The following is a 17,211-nucleotide window of genomic DNA, read 5'->3' on the forward strand; positions in this document are numbered from 1 at the left end:
ACTATATAAGGCCTTTTGGCATTCTTCTCATGGCCAAATCCACAGTACTATATGCTGTATGTAGTAACACGCTTCACTTGTGACACCCTGCACTGCATCTATTTATTGTAGCACAAAGAATCCACTGAACTTGCAAGACCTACTTCCGCTCCCTCTCGCATTTACTGACATTTAATGAAGAAAGTAACCTAAGTTTGGCCCAAGGCAATGAAGAAATAATGTAGCATTTTGCACTATAATGTTTGCAGGATGAGAGCGTGCCACATAAGAATTAAAATCAATGGGGGGCAAGGAAAGAGTCATCAGCCTTAGGCAACACAATGTGATGGTATGAGAGAACAGCAGTCCTGGGAGATTTGTAACTTAGATTTTAAAGGCCTGATTCTGCCACTCATTGATGACACCACATCACTATAACAAACACTACCCGAGCCTAGCTTTGGAGCCTGATCCCAGCACATTTTCTGTTCTTTCATACAAGGCAGTGAGCCAGCCTACTGGCCAGTGCATCAGCAATATTCCAATCAGCATTGGTCAGTTGATCCCTTTTTCCAGTAATGCATTTATTGTTCAAGCAGATCAACAACAATTAAAACAAGCAAATTCATCCTGCCCCTGGCACCCTTCAAAGTCTTTTATCTTGGGAAGTGCCTGAGGATAACTTCCATCCTTCCATCAGGTCTTACCTGTTGTAAAAGCTCCTCTCTCCCCCTACCCCTGACCAAAGCCTTTTGGCTCCTGCTGAAACTGGCTCCCTTCAGTTCTACCTCTGAGCTTAGGCTGCCCTTTTCTTTTTTTGGCTAGGTCACAGCCGCCTACTATTACATCTCCACAGATTATTCCCTATTTATGGGAAAATGGCCTGGTACAGGGTACATCAGACTCCAAACTGTTACAGGGCCAACTTCCCTTGTGACAATCATGCATCACTGCTGAACCCTTTTCTGACTCGTGGGACCGGAGAAAGCCTTTGTAAACTGAATGCTAGGCATTGCATAGGGGAATATTATTTTATGGTAAATTGCTACATTTCTTTACACCAGTAGTCATGTGGAAAGCTGCTTAGCACAGAGTATTTACGACCTCCATAAACACAGAGAAGCTGTATAAACTAGAAAGATGTCTATTAACCATATATGGTCCACTACTTGAGAGCTGACTGCCACTTAAACAATTAAATGCTGCCAGCTGCTAAGATGTAGGTCTGATGCGTGCCTGAAGGGATGTGGGGTGGTAGAGGTGGGATGTTGCTGAACTTTGGTTCAGAGGAAGAACATACTGTTGAGCAGTTCAGGTCTGAGAATTCAAACCAATACTCACACTAATGACCCTCTGCTTTTGGATGAGTGAGCTGCATTCTTCTGTGAAGGGGTATTGCATAAATGGCTAAAGCTGGCTTTAAATCATTTTGCTTTCATTCAGGCCCCAATTCAGACAAGCATCTCCATTCAGGGTAGCACTTTAACCATGTGCTTAAACGCTTTCCTGAGTTGGCATCCTACCTTTGATGCTACTAGCACACTAATTAGTCTATTAATATTATGGAACAGATCTTAAAAGCTATTTTAATTTCATTACTTGGTGACTCTTCAGCCAGCAGTAGTATTTAAACGCTGAGAATTCCTGAACAAACTATTCACCAGAACCAATCTGGACTGTTTAGCCCATTCATCTTCTGAAAATGTTTCATAAGGCAGACAATTATTTTTATTACTTGGTTCTCTATTCAGTATGATATGGCAAAAAGTTTATATAGCCTACAACTTGTTCATAAACTATTCAGTGCAACTCTGGCTTGCGTATTTACTGACTGAAATTTGGTTTGCAACCTGTGATTGATTCCCTAAGTTACATGCCTTCCCTGCTTTCTGAATTAATGGATCCCCAAAATTCACAATGGGTTTCCTATTGACTCTTGAACACTTCAAGCTTTAATTGTCATGCTTATACCTATGTATACAAATATCTGAAGTGTTTTCTATGAACATTTGTGAGAATAAAATCTGCTCTATGAATATTATTGGAAAGCAAACTTGGGAGCAGTTGCAAATACGTGGAATTCATTTGAACAAATGTTTGTGAAAATGCTTTTGCATAATTTATCACATACTAAAAGATGAGTGGCCAGATTCATATACACAGTCACTCATGTGTAAATACATAGCTGGGAATTATTTCAGATTTATGCTGGTCTATGACCATACTATACCCTTAGGAGTCATTAGGATCATTTTACTACACTTTACCTACTCTTGTGTCATCATCAGCATCACCATCATACCAGCAGCTAGAGTCACTTCCTCTCTCCAAGGAATATAGGCTGGAATTTGTGACTGTTTCTAGCATATTGTTTGCACATGCTACTTGATTGCTAACAGTGCACTAGACTTTCTTTTTTCTCTTACTGAATATAGACAGAACTTCCTGTTTAGAAGTCTGAATTCCAACAGCTGCTAGAATCAGCCATGCAGGGCAGTCAAAAATGAATGGTTTTACTATGGAATAAGCAACCAATAACTGTGATGAATTTTATTGTTATTCATTTACTTATTGTTAGTATGTTGTCAACCACTAAAATGCAGTGGGAGCTGCTCAGTTGGGGAAGGGGGTTTATTCTCCCCGCCCCCAAAATGTGAAAGACAATGTTGTTCAGAGGATGACCCACAGGACTGGGGGTCGGGACACCCGGGTTCTGTTCCCAGCAGGTTGCTGCTTCTGACTCTTTACATTCTGGCAGCTCTGAAAACAGCCGCATGCCGGCTGGAGGCTGGCTCCTGCCTCTTGCCCTGTCCTCCCTCCAGACCTCAGGGCTGCACCCAAGAGAGGACCCCTCCACGGCAGCAGGTAGAGGGAGCACAAAGTCTTTGCAGACTGGGTGGTTCTCTTCTTGTTTGACTAGGGCAGCCAGGTGTGTTGCATCTTGTGCAGCAGTAAAACGATGGCAACAGCTCAGACTAACTCGTGCTCATGTGGCTGGACTGCTGAGTGGCCAAGGGGAAATTCTTTGCAGTTGTTCCCCCAGGGTGCTCTTGTGTTTCCTGAGCAGAAAGCCGGGTGCCCTCTATACTTGCCTTCCATGCTTGCCTTCCATCCTGCTCTCACAAATGTCATTTGGGAGGCACATGAGAGCTGAGATGAGAGCAGTAACCAGTGAGGAAAGCGGGGGGGTTCACTGCCGGACTGTGTTCTGCCTCCATCACCTACCCCTACGCTGAGCAGAGGAAATCCAGGACATTCATTTGGGACATCTGGGACACTGCATCCCCCTCCCATTGCACTCTCACAAGTTGGCAGGGGCAGGGTGGTGTGCTGGGTAGTCACCAGTGCCTGCCTGCCCACCTGCAAAGCGCTCTGTGCCACTCCACCTCCCAACCTGACCTCACCCCATGCTCTTGAGTTTCCGGGACACCTATTATAATTTTCAGCGGGCAGCCAGGAGCAGCCTCTGAAATCTGGGACTGTCCCAGCTAAACTGGGGCATATGGTCACCCTCCCTATCTCCCACCCTTCCCAGCTACCTCCCTGTCATCCCATGCACCTCCCAGTTCCCCATTTAGGACCCCGGCTATTAGTCATGTCAGCACCTCCCGGACACCCTTCAGTTACATCTGGTAAACTGCAGGTATCCCTCCAAACCATCAGCTCTTACTCAGGATAGGCTCCCCCAGCTTCCCCAGACACTTCTGTCAGCCAGCATAGGTCCTTACCAGAAGGCATCTGCTTGCACACAGAGAGGCCTCTAATTTCTCCCTCAACTACGGTAAAGGCAGGTTCTAGATATATTCCACACGTTCCTTCTTCTCTGCCGTGTTCTCCGTGCAATGCACTAATGTAGGGGGTGGGCTACCAGGTGTCCCCTTAGAAGGGAGCACAAGAACAGCAGCCGCTGCCAGAGTGGCGAGGGTGATAGTTAGCATCTCTGGGGGAATGAATGGCTGTCAAGCTGGAGTTGGAGTGGTCTGCATACCTCCTCCTCTCCCCCCTTCACAGGAGAGAAATGAAAAAGGAAACACCGAGAGAAGCAGTGTTCATAGCTTTGGCAGCAGTTGGATGCAATAAATAGGGCTTCAAGGAAATTGGGGGCACAAGGGGTTTGACTTCCTGTGCTGTGTTGGGAGTTTTACCTTCTTTGCCCAGTCAGGGCATTGGGTTTGGAAGTCAGTAACTCTTTTCCTGCGACAGGAAAAGTCGCATATGGTGCAGCGGAAACCTTGGCCTGTGTGACAGGCTTATAGAAAGGAGCGGGAGATTCTAAGGGTGGTGCAGGCAGGGATGTAAAGGAGGTCAGCCCCTACCACTTCAGCATGCTGGCTGTCTGCACCCGGCACCCAGGCCTCCCTGTCGATGTACAGATGCTACCAGACAGCAGAAAGCAGGTGGCTCCAGAAAAAAGGAAGACGCTCTGAAGTGGGACTAGAGCCAGAGAGCCACCATGAAGTGGTGCTGCTAGTTGCATCCTGCCCAGTGGTGCCTGCTTTGGTCCTCAGAGTAAACCACAGCTGTTTCTGTTGCTTCTGTGGACAGTCAAATCCTAATTTTCTGGTTCCTGAGGTTTGGATGGGTTGATCCCTTAATCCAGATTTAATCCCTTCTGTGACCCCACATACTGCCTCAGCTAGCTGGAAGGTACTTTCTGTATCCCAGTCTGTGATATCTATTTTCTCTTCTGAATCTCCTGAAATCATGGTATTATTTTGGTTTTATCTAAGCTGAATTAGTTTAGGCTGCCTACATCTGGAAATGTATTGTTTGGAGTTCTCAGAAAGGATCTAGCCCTGTGCTGTTTAAAGGACGCAGGAAAAGATGCAGCCAATTCTGGGCAGAGAAAGGGCTGCAGAAGTTACAGATACTGGCTAGGCAAAAGAAGGCCGAGGGGCCTGAATGCTTGTCACACATTTCTACCACATCCTTTTCCCATAATTTTCTCCTAGGAGAGAAAGCTACATACAACTGATGTTTCAGTACTCCAGTCCTTGCATCAGCCTCTCTCCTCTTTTTTCTCCAATTACTCTCTGCAGATACTGACTGGTGAAGACTGGAACGCGGTGATGTATCATGGGATAGAGTCACAGGGCGGTGTCCACTCAGGAATGTTCTCTTGCGTTTACTTCATCGTCCTGACATTGTTTGGTAACTGTATCCTTGCCATTTTGAAATGAATTTTCAGGGGATGTCAGGCAATCTCCTCACCCGCAAGTCAAGCGTACAAGGTGCCTCAACCTCCTGAAGCATGAAAGACAATGCAGTGCAGAGGGATAGCACATAGGGCTGGGAGTCGGGACACCTGAGCTCTATTTCATTTCTGCCGCTGGCTCTCTGGATGACCTTGTGTAAGATGCCTAGGACTTGTCCCTGCACAGCCATGCTCTAAGCACTAACTAGACTAACACCAGGTAACTCTAATAGTAAATACTGCAATGGGAGGTATGATTGCAGCACAGTAGTGTGAGTGAGCTCAGCAAGCTTTCATCTAGCTAATTTGGAAAACAGTGTAGTGAAGATGCAATAACATAAGCTTCAGCACGGGGGGTGGTACAAACCAACCAGAGATCATGGGTACTTGCACAGGTGGTTGAAGCTTGCATTGCCTTGGCTTGGCTCCTGCTGAGCCTGTACAAGCAAGATTAAGCTGGCTCCAGTATGCCTATACCTGTAGTATGCACTGGTCCCCATTGCAGTGCAATCAGAGCTTTAATCCATGTCCATTCACATCTTGTTTTTTCAGTACAAAGTTGTGTGTAGACTCTCTTACTTCAGATTTAGTGTCTGTCTTTGATTTAGCCTAGATTGAGAAGAATCATTGAATGTCATTTGAACTGGGACCCTCTCAATCTGCCCATGCACATTTTGCACTGAAACACCAAAGAAGTGTGAAGAAACCATTTTAGTTATGCTGGTACATGCTTAGGTGTAAACCGGACCCCAGTTTCTCTGTACTTTGGTTTGTTTCTCCATCTGTAAAGCAGGGATAAGAAAGCTCATTGTTGTAAGGCACTTCCAGATATGTGGGTGACAGGCTGTGTAGAAGTGCAAAGTAACCTTATCAGACTAGACAGTCGCTCCCACCTGAGAGACCGTTGGGTTCAGCAGCCTTCACTCCAGTTCAGCAAAGGGCTTTTTCTGGCAAATCCTGTTGAAGGGAGGAGTGGGGAAAAGAGCAGTCTTGAGACATAGCATATAGAATCATTAAGGCTTCCACTTTTGAAGAAAGGTAAGAAACCATGGACTCTATCGTATATTTATTGTGCAGCAACACTACAGCCCTTTCCTCTTGCATAGTCCTCCTTATTCTGTGTGAGGAATTATGACAAGGAGCCGCAGATTATATGGCACCCAAGTTGTACTTGTCATTTAAGTGGCTCTCCTTGGAATTACCCAGCTCTAATTCACTCTGTCAGTGAGCAGCAGGAGCTACTACCCAGAGCAGACCAGGTTTCTGTAATCAGGCATCTACCTCATGCAGTGCAGTATGTGACTCTAGAAATGCAAAAACCAGGACAGCAGGTTGGGGGAGTGGGAGGACAGAAGAATATCCCTAATTCCTTAGGGCATGGCATTTGAAAGTGAGATTAAACTATAATTAAGTTGACTGAGAGAGAGAGAGAGAGAAAGAGACCCGCTTTTAACCTGAAAGAGACTGAGTTCTTATGTTTTTAAAAACCACATAGATTCCATTGCTGTCTTGCTCATTCTCTCATAAAAAGGGTAGTTTTTATATGGGTTGAGTCTTTGCTTCTACCAATGCAGATGTAACTCCACCAAATTTGGTAGTGACACCAGCGTAACACTTCTGTAATGGGCAGGTGGATCAAAACCATAGTATTGTTTCCAAGTAATATCATTCAGTCTGAAAGCAACTGAGGGCCAGATTCTGTCATCTGCACCATCCCTTTCAGTGCAGTGCTGGTGAAGACAGGACCAATTCTTGGAGAATTCCCCCAGCCTTGACCAATATGAGCAGGTTTCTGAGACAGAGGTTGCTAGAGGCAGCAGGGGATGTGGTTGGAGCATTATGCTGTAGCTATTTGTCATTGCAGACAGCTATACAAGGCTACTGAAAGTAAGAGCAGTTCTTGAGCCTAGCTTAGCATGCGTCTGGAGCTGCTCTAGTCTTTGGAGTAGTCCAGGACCAGGCAGGTACAAAATCCTTAGTGATTCAGCAAACTATCAAAGAGCTGTCCTCTTTTCATACTTGGGAAAAGCCCTTCCCTTTATGTAATGCAGTGAGGGCATGTGTCAGTGAAGAAGGGGAAATGCTGATCTTCTCTATAGTAATGCGATTTTCACTTCCATGCTACACACCCCGTCAGAATCACAGTCCACATATATTCTGGCCAGCCTTCAATATCCCCGTGTAAGAAGGCCCACTCCTTACATCTCATTTCCTTTTGGTGTCAACTGTTCCTGATATGTATCTCTTCTTCCGCTTCCCTTCCACACTGTCCCAGAAGCAGACGCTTTAAAGGGATGCTTTGAAATGTTTTACCCTGTCACATTTTTATTGACATCATTTAATCTATGAAATGCTTTTTTCAAGGTACAGGACAAATCGGATGGGAAAGAGATAGTGTAATATAACAGTCATTATATCAAGTACTTGAACATGATCAGCTACTCTGTCATTTGAATGGGCCGAGTACTCCTAACCATCATAGTTTTGCATATAAAGAGGACTTCATGCTGTGGAAATAAACTACTGTTAAATTAAAGTTCCATTTTAACTGGCAGAGGATTCCATATGGAGCTTGCACTTAGGGGAGAACATTTTTAAAGAAATTTTAATAACTCACTCTCACTATATTTATATAATCTCCCTTGCAGCTTATCCAAGAGAGAGACACCAACACTTTGCTTCATTTTTCAATTGCCCACAATCTGAACTGCTTGCGACACACCCTGTAATGAAGACAGAGGGATTCTTGGGCACTATATACATTTGTCAAGTTAGATATGTCATGTGTAAGTCTTTAATTCTGTGCAAATACTGCAGATGGAATGAGTTCACTGTGGTAGAGGTTCTGCATGCATGAACTACATGGAGAAAAGAGCTAGCTGAATAATGTTTATGACATTTAGAAAACCTACTGTAACAGGTAGCGGTGCACCAAGACATTGGTCCCATATCGGATCAGCACCAGTATAAAGAAAATTAACTGCATCAGCAATTGGCTTTTTTGGCTGATGTGGTCAATAATGTGGTCAATGTGGCAGTGCAGCACAAAGGCACACAGGAGCATAGACAGGGCTATGTGCAGCAGCGGGAGCTGCCCCCCTGCCTGGACCTCCTGGATGAGCTGCTTGTGGCTCTGTCCTATGCCCCACCCTGGCTGTGCAGAGCCTCCCCCTGCCCCAGCCTCACTCTCTCCCTCACCGTGGGGACCTCAATCTACACCCCATGCTTTCCCTCCCCATCCCGCACAACAAACTTACCAGCCAGACATTGCTCTACAAGCTGCCTGGCTGCATATCGACTATCAGATCGGTATCCACCAATATGGTTCATTAAAAATCGGCCATCGGTATCAGCCCCAAAACTCTATCAGTGTACCCCTAGTAACAGGGTTAATTCATCCTAATGAACTTTTTGATCCAGATTCTGATGTTAGCCCCTAACAGCTGTTGTAAATTTGGAGGAAATCCGTACACCTCAAAGGAGGTTCTCCAGATCCACACTGGTAAGTCACATCAGGATCTGACCTGTTTGGTCAGAAGTCTGTGACCCTAAGTATTTTTGATCAGTATAAAGTAATACAGTAAATTTGGAATTATCTCCCTCTGGCCCTCTCCCCCTCCAACCTGTGACTTTCTCCCCAATTAACCTGAATGAGAACCTGTCCAGAAAAGGGACAACAGGCATAGAATTGCTTTAAAACATTTCCCCCTTGATTACGATGGCAATAGCAGTAGTAAATCCATTGGCACTCATGCTGATATTTCAGAGAGAATTGCAGCAAGGTCACTGCTATCTCTGCCTTTCATTGAGTAGAATTAGTAATGCTGACAGCATGCAGAGAGCATTCTTTTCTTATAAGAGTGGAAAACAAACCATACAACTTTCAGATGGCTTCAACCATCATTTCCTGTCAGGCAAAACATTATCAGAAATGTCTGAAAATGAACTTTAAGTTTAGTTTGCAAAAAAAACAACCCTTCCCCCCTCCAAAAAAACCCTTCTCATCCTTTGGTTCCACATTAAACAGTTAGTGGTACAAGTGTGTTTAACCTGCACTAACAGAATAAGGGCCCTTCTATACATGCAAGTATAGGTGCAATGGCATCTAATGCATGATCCACACAATTGTGCTTCCTGCCTTGCCACATGTATGCGGCAAGAGGCATGATTGTGTGATCATGAATCGGATCCCATCGCACCTTATTGCCTGTGCAGGCAGAGCTTAATCCTGGGCTCCCTCTGGGCTGGCAAGAAGCAAGTTCCCACATCTGGGAGCCACCTCAGCTGATGGGGTTCCCAGCTGTCAGGGTGCACCACGCCCCTCCATGCTGGGAGATCACAGCACCCACAGTCTCCCAGATGCAGGGGTGCATGATGCTCCCCTGTGGCTGGAAGAGCACAGTAGCTGCAGTCTCCCAGCCACAAGGGTGCGTGGGGCATCCCCATGGCTGGGAGCCCTGTTAACTGATGGGGCTCTTAGCTTCAGGGATATGTGCTTCTGCAGCTGAGAGCTCTCAGGTTCAAGGGTGCACATGGTGTTCCTCCCCCCAGCTGGGAGCTCCACTCAGGTGAGGGGGTCCCATCTGCAGAGGCACAGGCGACACATGCAAATTAAAGCTGGATAGAAGCCAGCTATAAAGTTATTACATTTTCCAGCAATAACTTTACATCTGATTGTACCTTTTTAAGGCACTATACTTAATTTGCACAGGTAGCCAGTATTAGTTGTGCAATTAACCAGGTACCGTATTTCATGGTGTATAGATTGAGTTTTGACACCCAGTTTTTAACTCTTACAGTGGATAAGTCAAGGTCGAATTTTATCACCATCCCCTGCAAGTGGCTCTGGGCTCAGCATTCAGCTGGCATGGCCCAGGCAGTGCCGCTTGCAGGGGATGGGGCCATGCCAGCTGAGCCCCTAGCCCAGAACTGCTCTCAGGGGATGGGGATGAGGACGGGGCCAAGCTCAGCTGGTGCAGCCCCATCCCCATCCCCTGTGAGTGGCACTGCCTGGGCCGTGCCAGTTGAGCATCTGCTGCAAGCAGCGCTGCTGAGCACCGAGCCCAGCCATGCCAGCTGAGTGCCAAGCCTGGTGCCACTTGCAGAGGACAGGACTGGGCTCAGTGCTTGGCAGCGCCGCTCGCAGGGGATGAGGCTGGGCTCAGTGCTCGGCTGGCGCAGCCCAAGCAGTGCCACTGACAGGGGATGGAGCTGTGTCAGCTGAGCCCTGAGCCCAACCCCATCTCCATCCCTATCCCCTGTAAGTGGCACCGGGCTTGGCACTCGCTGGCATGCCCTCATTCCTTGTGAGCAGTGCTACCTAGGCCACGCCAGTCAAGTGCCGAGCCCATCCCTGTCCCCTGTGAGCTGTGCTGTGGCACATATCCAGCCCCCAGGTGCCTGACCTGCAGTGAGGGTGCTCAGGGGGACAAATAAATAGACCCCATATTTCTGATCCAAAAAGTTGGGAATTTCATAGATCTGGTGTATAAGCTGACCTAACTTTTTGGATCAGAAAATTGGGGTCAATTTATACACCGCATTGACCTATACAGTAAAATACAGTAATGGTGTAACACATGTAATATGCAGGGAGAGACCTAATATGAGTGCACAGCAAAATGGAAGGAGGATACAGTTATATCTGTTAGCCTGAGGCTTAACTTCCTAAGGAAAGCCCCATTGCTTAACAGATCTGAAGCTAGATTGGGTTGTGTATTGTAGAATACCCTTCAGAGAACAATCCTGGACTAGCTGAGTTATGGATTAGATGTAGCATTAAATATCTATTCTGTTTCTAATGCTTGAGTTAAAGGGACGCTGACAATTATTTAAAAGAAAACCAGACAATATCTACCATTACTTCCCCTCTCTGTCACTATAGTACCTACATAGAAGCTTGAACAGACTCCTGCTTTTCCAGTCTGGATTTTTCACTTGGCAAATTGTAATTTGCCACCAGCCTGCCTTGCATAGACTTTCACTGGAGCTGAAATTTAAATGGTCCTGCTCATTTTTCTTACTTGCATCACTGATATCAGACCAGCTCTGGGAACTGATTTTCTTAGCTCTATCTTACTCCATCTGGGAGGCTGTGCAGTGGCAAAGTGAAAGACCTGGCAGTTTTTCTGCAAGAGGAATTTATTTTTTGTTTCTCAGTATTTGATAAGTTCCTGTTTATGACGAGGAGGTTTAAAAGAGATGGACTAAATAGTGCTCTCATTAGACCAGCTTCAGCATTTTGGGGTGGGCCTGGAAAATAGTGTTTGGTGCTGCCTGGCTTCCTTCAAACATAAGGAATTATGATCCTTATTCCTCTTCTGGAGTCTATTTTGACAAAATTCAGGTGGATATCTTCCCAGCCTCTAACATCATAAATGGAGTCCAGTTACTTCTTAGTATCACTTTATGGTTTTGAGGCTTTCTGCAAGGAAAAGTACAAGAAATTTGTATGCTTAAAACAAAAGGAGGGAAACTGAAGTTTTCCTTGATTTTTCTAGTTGCACAAAATCCTCCATTGTTCATAGGCCAGAAGATACCTGTCTCAAATAACTCTTAAGGGAGGTGGCATAAGTGGCATAGGAGCAGAATTGGGGTTGATATTTGGTAGTTTTTTAAAATCATGTAAAAAGATTCTCATGGCTACAGCTCTACCAAAATGCACCAGTTCGATGATGGAGCAGCTCAGCAGAGTCCGCTGTTGCAAGATACGTTTGCAGGGGTTAGGACATTTTCTGTATGGGTAGGCATCAGGGACAGGAGGCAGCTTCATTATTTAGTTTCTTAGTCTCTGTGGGTTTTTGATGAGAATGCTTGGAGGCATTTTAAAAGCAGTAGAAGCACTGGAGTGGAAGAGTCCAGATAGTCTTTCTCACTCAGTGCCAGCTAACAAGGGGTATCACGGTGTCTGTACCTGCCACTCCATGTTGTAACATTAGGCACCAGGTTCCAGTCAGCAATTAAAGAGCTGAGAAGTGTAATTTCTCTTTAAAAAAATCAAAAGTTAATGGAACTCACATTTTTGTCAGAAATGCAGCCATTCAGGGGGCAGCAGCCTAGGCAGGAAATGGTGGTTTCAGCAGTTTTATTTGTCATTGTCTGGACTCAGCAGGAAGGATATTCTTGCACCTCTGCTGGCTCCACCTGGAAAAAAAGAAAGAAGCAATTCCTGTGGATCGTATTTCAGAGAGGTCTCTGTGCCATATCATAAACTCTACTAACTCAGGTGACTTAATAGGTTCAAAACATTATGGGCAACTTTTTCTTAGTCTACCTTGGCCTGGAGATACCCCAGTGACTCTCCCCACTATCCCTTTGAAGTTGCTAGTGGGCAGAGCCCCTCCCCCCAAATATATGAATTTAGATTGGTGCCGTAGCCATGATGGTGCAGGAAATATGTGGGAAGCAAGGTTTTTTGCAGGTGAAATCCTTTATTGGACCAACTGCATGGTTGGGATAGACAAAGTTTTGGGTACCACAATACACTTCCTCGAGTTTCTGGGAAAGAATCAGTAAAGGTTCTGATAAAAGATATCGCCCACAAAAATCCCCTTTTGTCACATATTTTCCTGAGCATCACGGTGACAATTTCACTTCAGCACTACCAGAACGTGGACGCTGTTGAAATTCACTATTTGCAGTGGAAAATGCAGGACCTTAAAAAAAAAATTAAAAAAAGCCTGGCTGCCCATCAACATCTTCCTAAACTTGCACTGCGTCTTTCCCAGAGATCCGAGAAAGGGTACTGACTATGTTACAGGTCCTTTGTCCTCTCCATCCTCCCCATATACTGCTTTTACTCTTTCTACTGCATTGCTTTCTTCTCTAAATGTCTTTCCCACAATACAGTGCCCTGTGCATCTTGCCAAGTGCACAGACCAAATCAGTAGTTACAACCTATATACTCTTTATGAGATCGATTATAGTCTGCCTAAAATTCCCTAAGCCATTTCATTTGTGTGTGTTTATACCTTCTTTTAGTCCTAAACACTTGTGCCACAGCTACTCTCTTTTGGTTAGAATAATTGCTATACATATATGTATACCATAGTGCTGTAAAGCCCTTTGGAAGCCTTCAGTGAAACAGCACAGTATATATGTATGAACCTCTAGGTTCCCTTTCAGCAGAGACATCACAGCTAAGTGTAGACATTTGGGGAGGTTAATCTGGTACAAAATGGCCACCCAATTTAAACTTAGCTCTTCCTGGTGCCGACCTTACACTTACAAACCCAGTCTTTGACCAGATTTCAATTAAAACCTGTAACTGTACAGAAGTTCCATGCACACAAACTGGTCTAAAAATTGTGGAACCTGGTTTAAGATAAACCTGGATCTATGTAGTATCAAACTTACTCAGTTTAGGTCTAACCAGTGCATGGAACTTCTGTACACTTCCCCTGCGCAATCCCGGAGCTGGGAAAACCCAGTTGCCAACCCCCAGCCCCAGGGCTGTGCTTTTCATGCCCTCCTGCCCCGCGCCCTGCACCAGACTATTTTACACACCCCAGTCTCTCACCTCTCCCCAAACCAGCCAGCCCTCCCCCGGCCCCCCAACCTCACAAGCTGCTCCAGGTGCCACCGCTGCTGGAGCCAAACAAGTAGCATTGCTGCTGGAGCCCACTGCTCCTGGTTGGGGGGGGGATGAGGGGTATAGGTTCATGGGGAAGGGGGGAATTGGCATTAAAAAAAGGACCTGGGGACTCCTAAGCCCCCCCCATGAGCCCTGTGAGCCCCCCTGATCCTGCCAGAGCTTCCCAGACCTCAGCAACACCCCACAGATCACACCTGCCCCCAGTCCCCTGATCGTCCTGTTGGTCAAGTCTGCCTGCCTCACCCCACCTGTGGATTATACCTGCCCCCCCATCCCCTGGTGGACTTCCCCAGCATGCTAGCCCCCTGCCGCACCTTACCTGCTGTCAGGCAGTCATTTTTAACAGATTTAACCCCCACCCAAATCCCCCTGAATGTCTGTATTTAGCTCACCACACCCATGCAGCCATCACAGACTGTCTAGGTGTGAGCACCTTGTTGCAGATATATATCATTTACAACAGCTTGGTGTTCTTATTTTTAATTTTCTCTTGGCATTATTGCAAACTAGTAACTAGAATAATCACAATAAGAAGATAGAAAGGGACAAAGAATAGTTAAAATCGAGACAAAAATGGAAACGTCCCTGGTAGTAATAAATGAAGGAATAATAATACTGAGACCAATCATTTAGTGTTAGTGAGAAAAGAAGTAATATTTTCAGTGTCATGTTGACTTTGTTGTGATAAATTGTATTTTCCTTTAGTTGGTATGTAAATATTGCAGTGAGATAAATTTTACCTGGAAAGATTAATATTTCTTTGTTAATGGCAACCACTGTATGAGAATTGTGCCCAGTCAGACTGTTTTTCAATTTCCTATTCAGCTAAAGGTTGATTTTTAACTAACTTCTAGTAAACGAGGCCAAAAATTGCACATGTGTGTTTGTGCTGTGAGTTTTGAGTAGAGAAGCTGGGAGGGCAAGGGGGGCTGAAAAGGTCACATCTGTTTTCTTCCACTGGAAGACTCAAGGTTGGTTAATTGATAAATGGATTGGACTAGCACTAGAAAATATTCAGCCAGGGTGTAATCCTATATACTGGCAGGAGAAAGGAGTTCATAACCTCATAAGATTTTTTCCTTTTCCAGTATCCATCATGCTCTGTGGGTTGCAAGATGGAGGGACATGGGTGGAAGATTGTTTAACTCTTTGGTATACAAAGATTTTTCCTTAGCTACTGTCTAAATAGACACACTCCTGAATGTCTTCCTGGCTATTGCTGTTGACAATCTTGCAAATGCACAAGAGTTGACAAAGGTATGTATGAGACATCTAGCTCTTCAACATGCATTGGTCTCTGTTCTGAAGAAGTAACTAGAATTTCTTATTGGACTCTCACATCCTGTCACCTCTTCATTTTTTATATGCACAGCAGCTGGATCTGAATTAAATCTCCTACTTCCTCAAGCTTTAGTCACCTTAAGATACGTACCTCCATTTCCTCCATTTTCATTGTAGCAGCCTTTAGTTTAAGAAGTTTATTTGATATTCCCATTCATTTCTCCTTCATAACAAAAACTCGTTATTGTCCAAATCTGAATAATGGAGCCTTCCAGATTTTCATATGTGATTATTATCATCATCATCTCTATTATTATTGCGTGGGCCGAGAACAGAACATTTTTTTACGTTGTTGTCACACAGATATGCACAAGGACTTCTGGCATTAGCTGGCTTCAGGGCCACAGGTGAACCAGTTAAAGGTTTTCAGATGATTCAGGAGCATATTTGAGTTCATACCTGGGGAAATTCAGTTGCCAAACTGGTTCATGCTAGTACTTCCTCTCTTAATGTATTTTGGTACCGGAGAGTTAAAATTCTTCAATCAGCCCTGTGGAAAGCTGCTTGAAAGAGGCTTTTATGGGTTTTCAGGCAAGACATTAAAACCTTCCTGCCTCAGCAGAAGCAAGAGACATTTGAGACAAGCCAGAGCATTGGCAGGATGCCACAAACTGGCAAGAGCTTCATACAAAGCCGATGTAGCTTTTCTGTATACTCAGGTTTACAGTGGAGGGTCCCTGGTGGGGAAAAAAGACATACCCTAGTAATGTACAGGAACGATCTGAAATGCTAGAGCTTACCCAGGTGTTTCGCTGCTGTTCTAGCTCTTTATTGCAAGACAGTCATCTTTATGAGGCACACATTTTTTTGTTTTTTAATGCGTGAATAAAATAACTCAAAGCCAGTCACATTCCCACTGCTGTCACTCCCAGTGATCTACAGATGAAAAGGCAATGCCATACTCTTCTGGGCAGTTGTATTATACAGGTTGTTCCTTACATGGCATGAGTGTCTCTAATCCCTGTGTTTATTGTACTCATTATTAGGGTAGTTTTTTTTCTTGAAATGCTTATGATAATGCTTGCCAGGAGTTCAGAGATACATACAATCCTAATAGTTTTTTAAATGAGAAGCCAGACTAAAGTGAAGGTTTTCTATTCCAGCCCAAAGGCTGCCACTTGAATCCCAATGCAGTTAATTGCACCATGGTAAAATCCAGGGCTGCTTTATGGTTGAACTTTTCTCTTACAGTATTTCTTTTCTATTAGGCAGCTGCATTACTGCCTTTAGTCTACAGATTTGAATGGAGCTTTGTTTCCTGAAAGCTGATGTATAACATATAGAAAAAGAGAGGGATAATGAGTCTCAGGTGTACCATAAATGTTCCTGTTTCTGAGAGATCATGTTTTCTGCCTCCCTTTCCTATTATAATTCATTTGACTGCTGAATTTAGGGGATGTTCTTAGCTTTATTGGGGAAGCTTTTCCCCGAAAGAAATTCAGGGTTTTTTTTTCTGTGCATTGTAAAATCAACCGGACTCTTATCTCAGAGATTTATCATCTCAAAAGTGTTTTAGCTTCACCTATCAGGATTTATGGCACTCACTTGGATGCAAGGAGAAAAGAAGAGGCCCCTCAGACTTCTTGTGTAAGGAAGTGCATCCTGTTCCTTTTTAATTCTTTTAATATTCCCATCTGAATTTTTCAGAAGCTGACTATGATGGTTGGAAAAATGACTTTGTTAGTGTTTATGGAATGCAATTAAATATTGATAGACACAAAAGCCTTGCCAAATCACAGAACTTCTTTTGAAACTCTCTGCACTTGAATTCATTTCATGGATCCAGAAATCACTAGGGCTTTCAAAAGAGGAGGAAAAAGATAAAAGTAATTCAATTATGTGGCATACCTAGAGAAAGGGAGATTTATTGCTAAGTAAACATGATCATGCAAAATTCAAAATGACCTGGAGATATAATTATGTTAGGAACCAGTTGACCTCAAGAGACTTCCTTTGACAATTACGTTTTACAGCTAATCTAGATCAATGCTGCATACAGTGTCATAATACTCGGTAACCTGTAAATGCCTCCATTTGGGAAAGTCAAAACTCTCTCTCTCCCTAACCTTGATGCTTACATCATTTCAGCCAGCATTACCAAGTG

The 17,211-nt window shown here is 44.5% G+C and overlaps 1 protein-coding gene across 4 annotated transcripts in view; it reads left to right on the forward strand.

Moving 5' to 3' along the window:
• CACNA1B (calcium voltage-gated channel subunit alpha1 B) overlaps positions 1-17,211 on the forward strand; it is a 475,064-nt gene that overhangs the window by 320,680 nt on the left and 137,173 nt on the right. For all 4 annotated transcript variants that reach the window (XM_019540610.1, XM_019540607.1, XM_019540608.1 and 1 more), the window contains 2 exons: positions 5,019-5,136; positions 14,956-15,023. In XM_019540610.1, coding sequence (XP_019396155.1) covers positions 5,019-5,136; positions 14,956-15,023 — 186 coding nt within the window. The remainder of the gene's footprint in view (positions 1-5,018; positions 5,137-14,955; positions 15,024-17,211) is intronic.

Source organism: Crocodylus porosus, unplaced genomic scaffold, assembly GCF_001723895.1.
Source record: "Crocodylus porosus isolate Cpor-Errol unplaced genomic scaffold, CroPor_comp1, whole genome shotgun sequence".
In the NCBI taxonomy this organism is placed as follows: Eukaryota; Metazoa; Chordata; order Crocodylia; family Crocodylidae; genus Crocodylus; species Crocodylus porosus.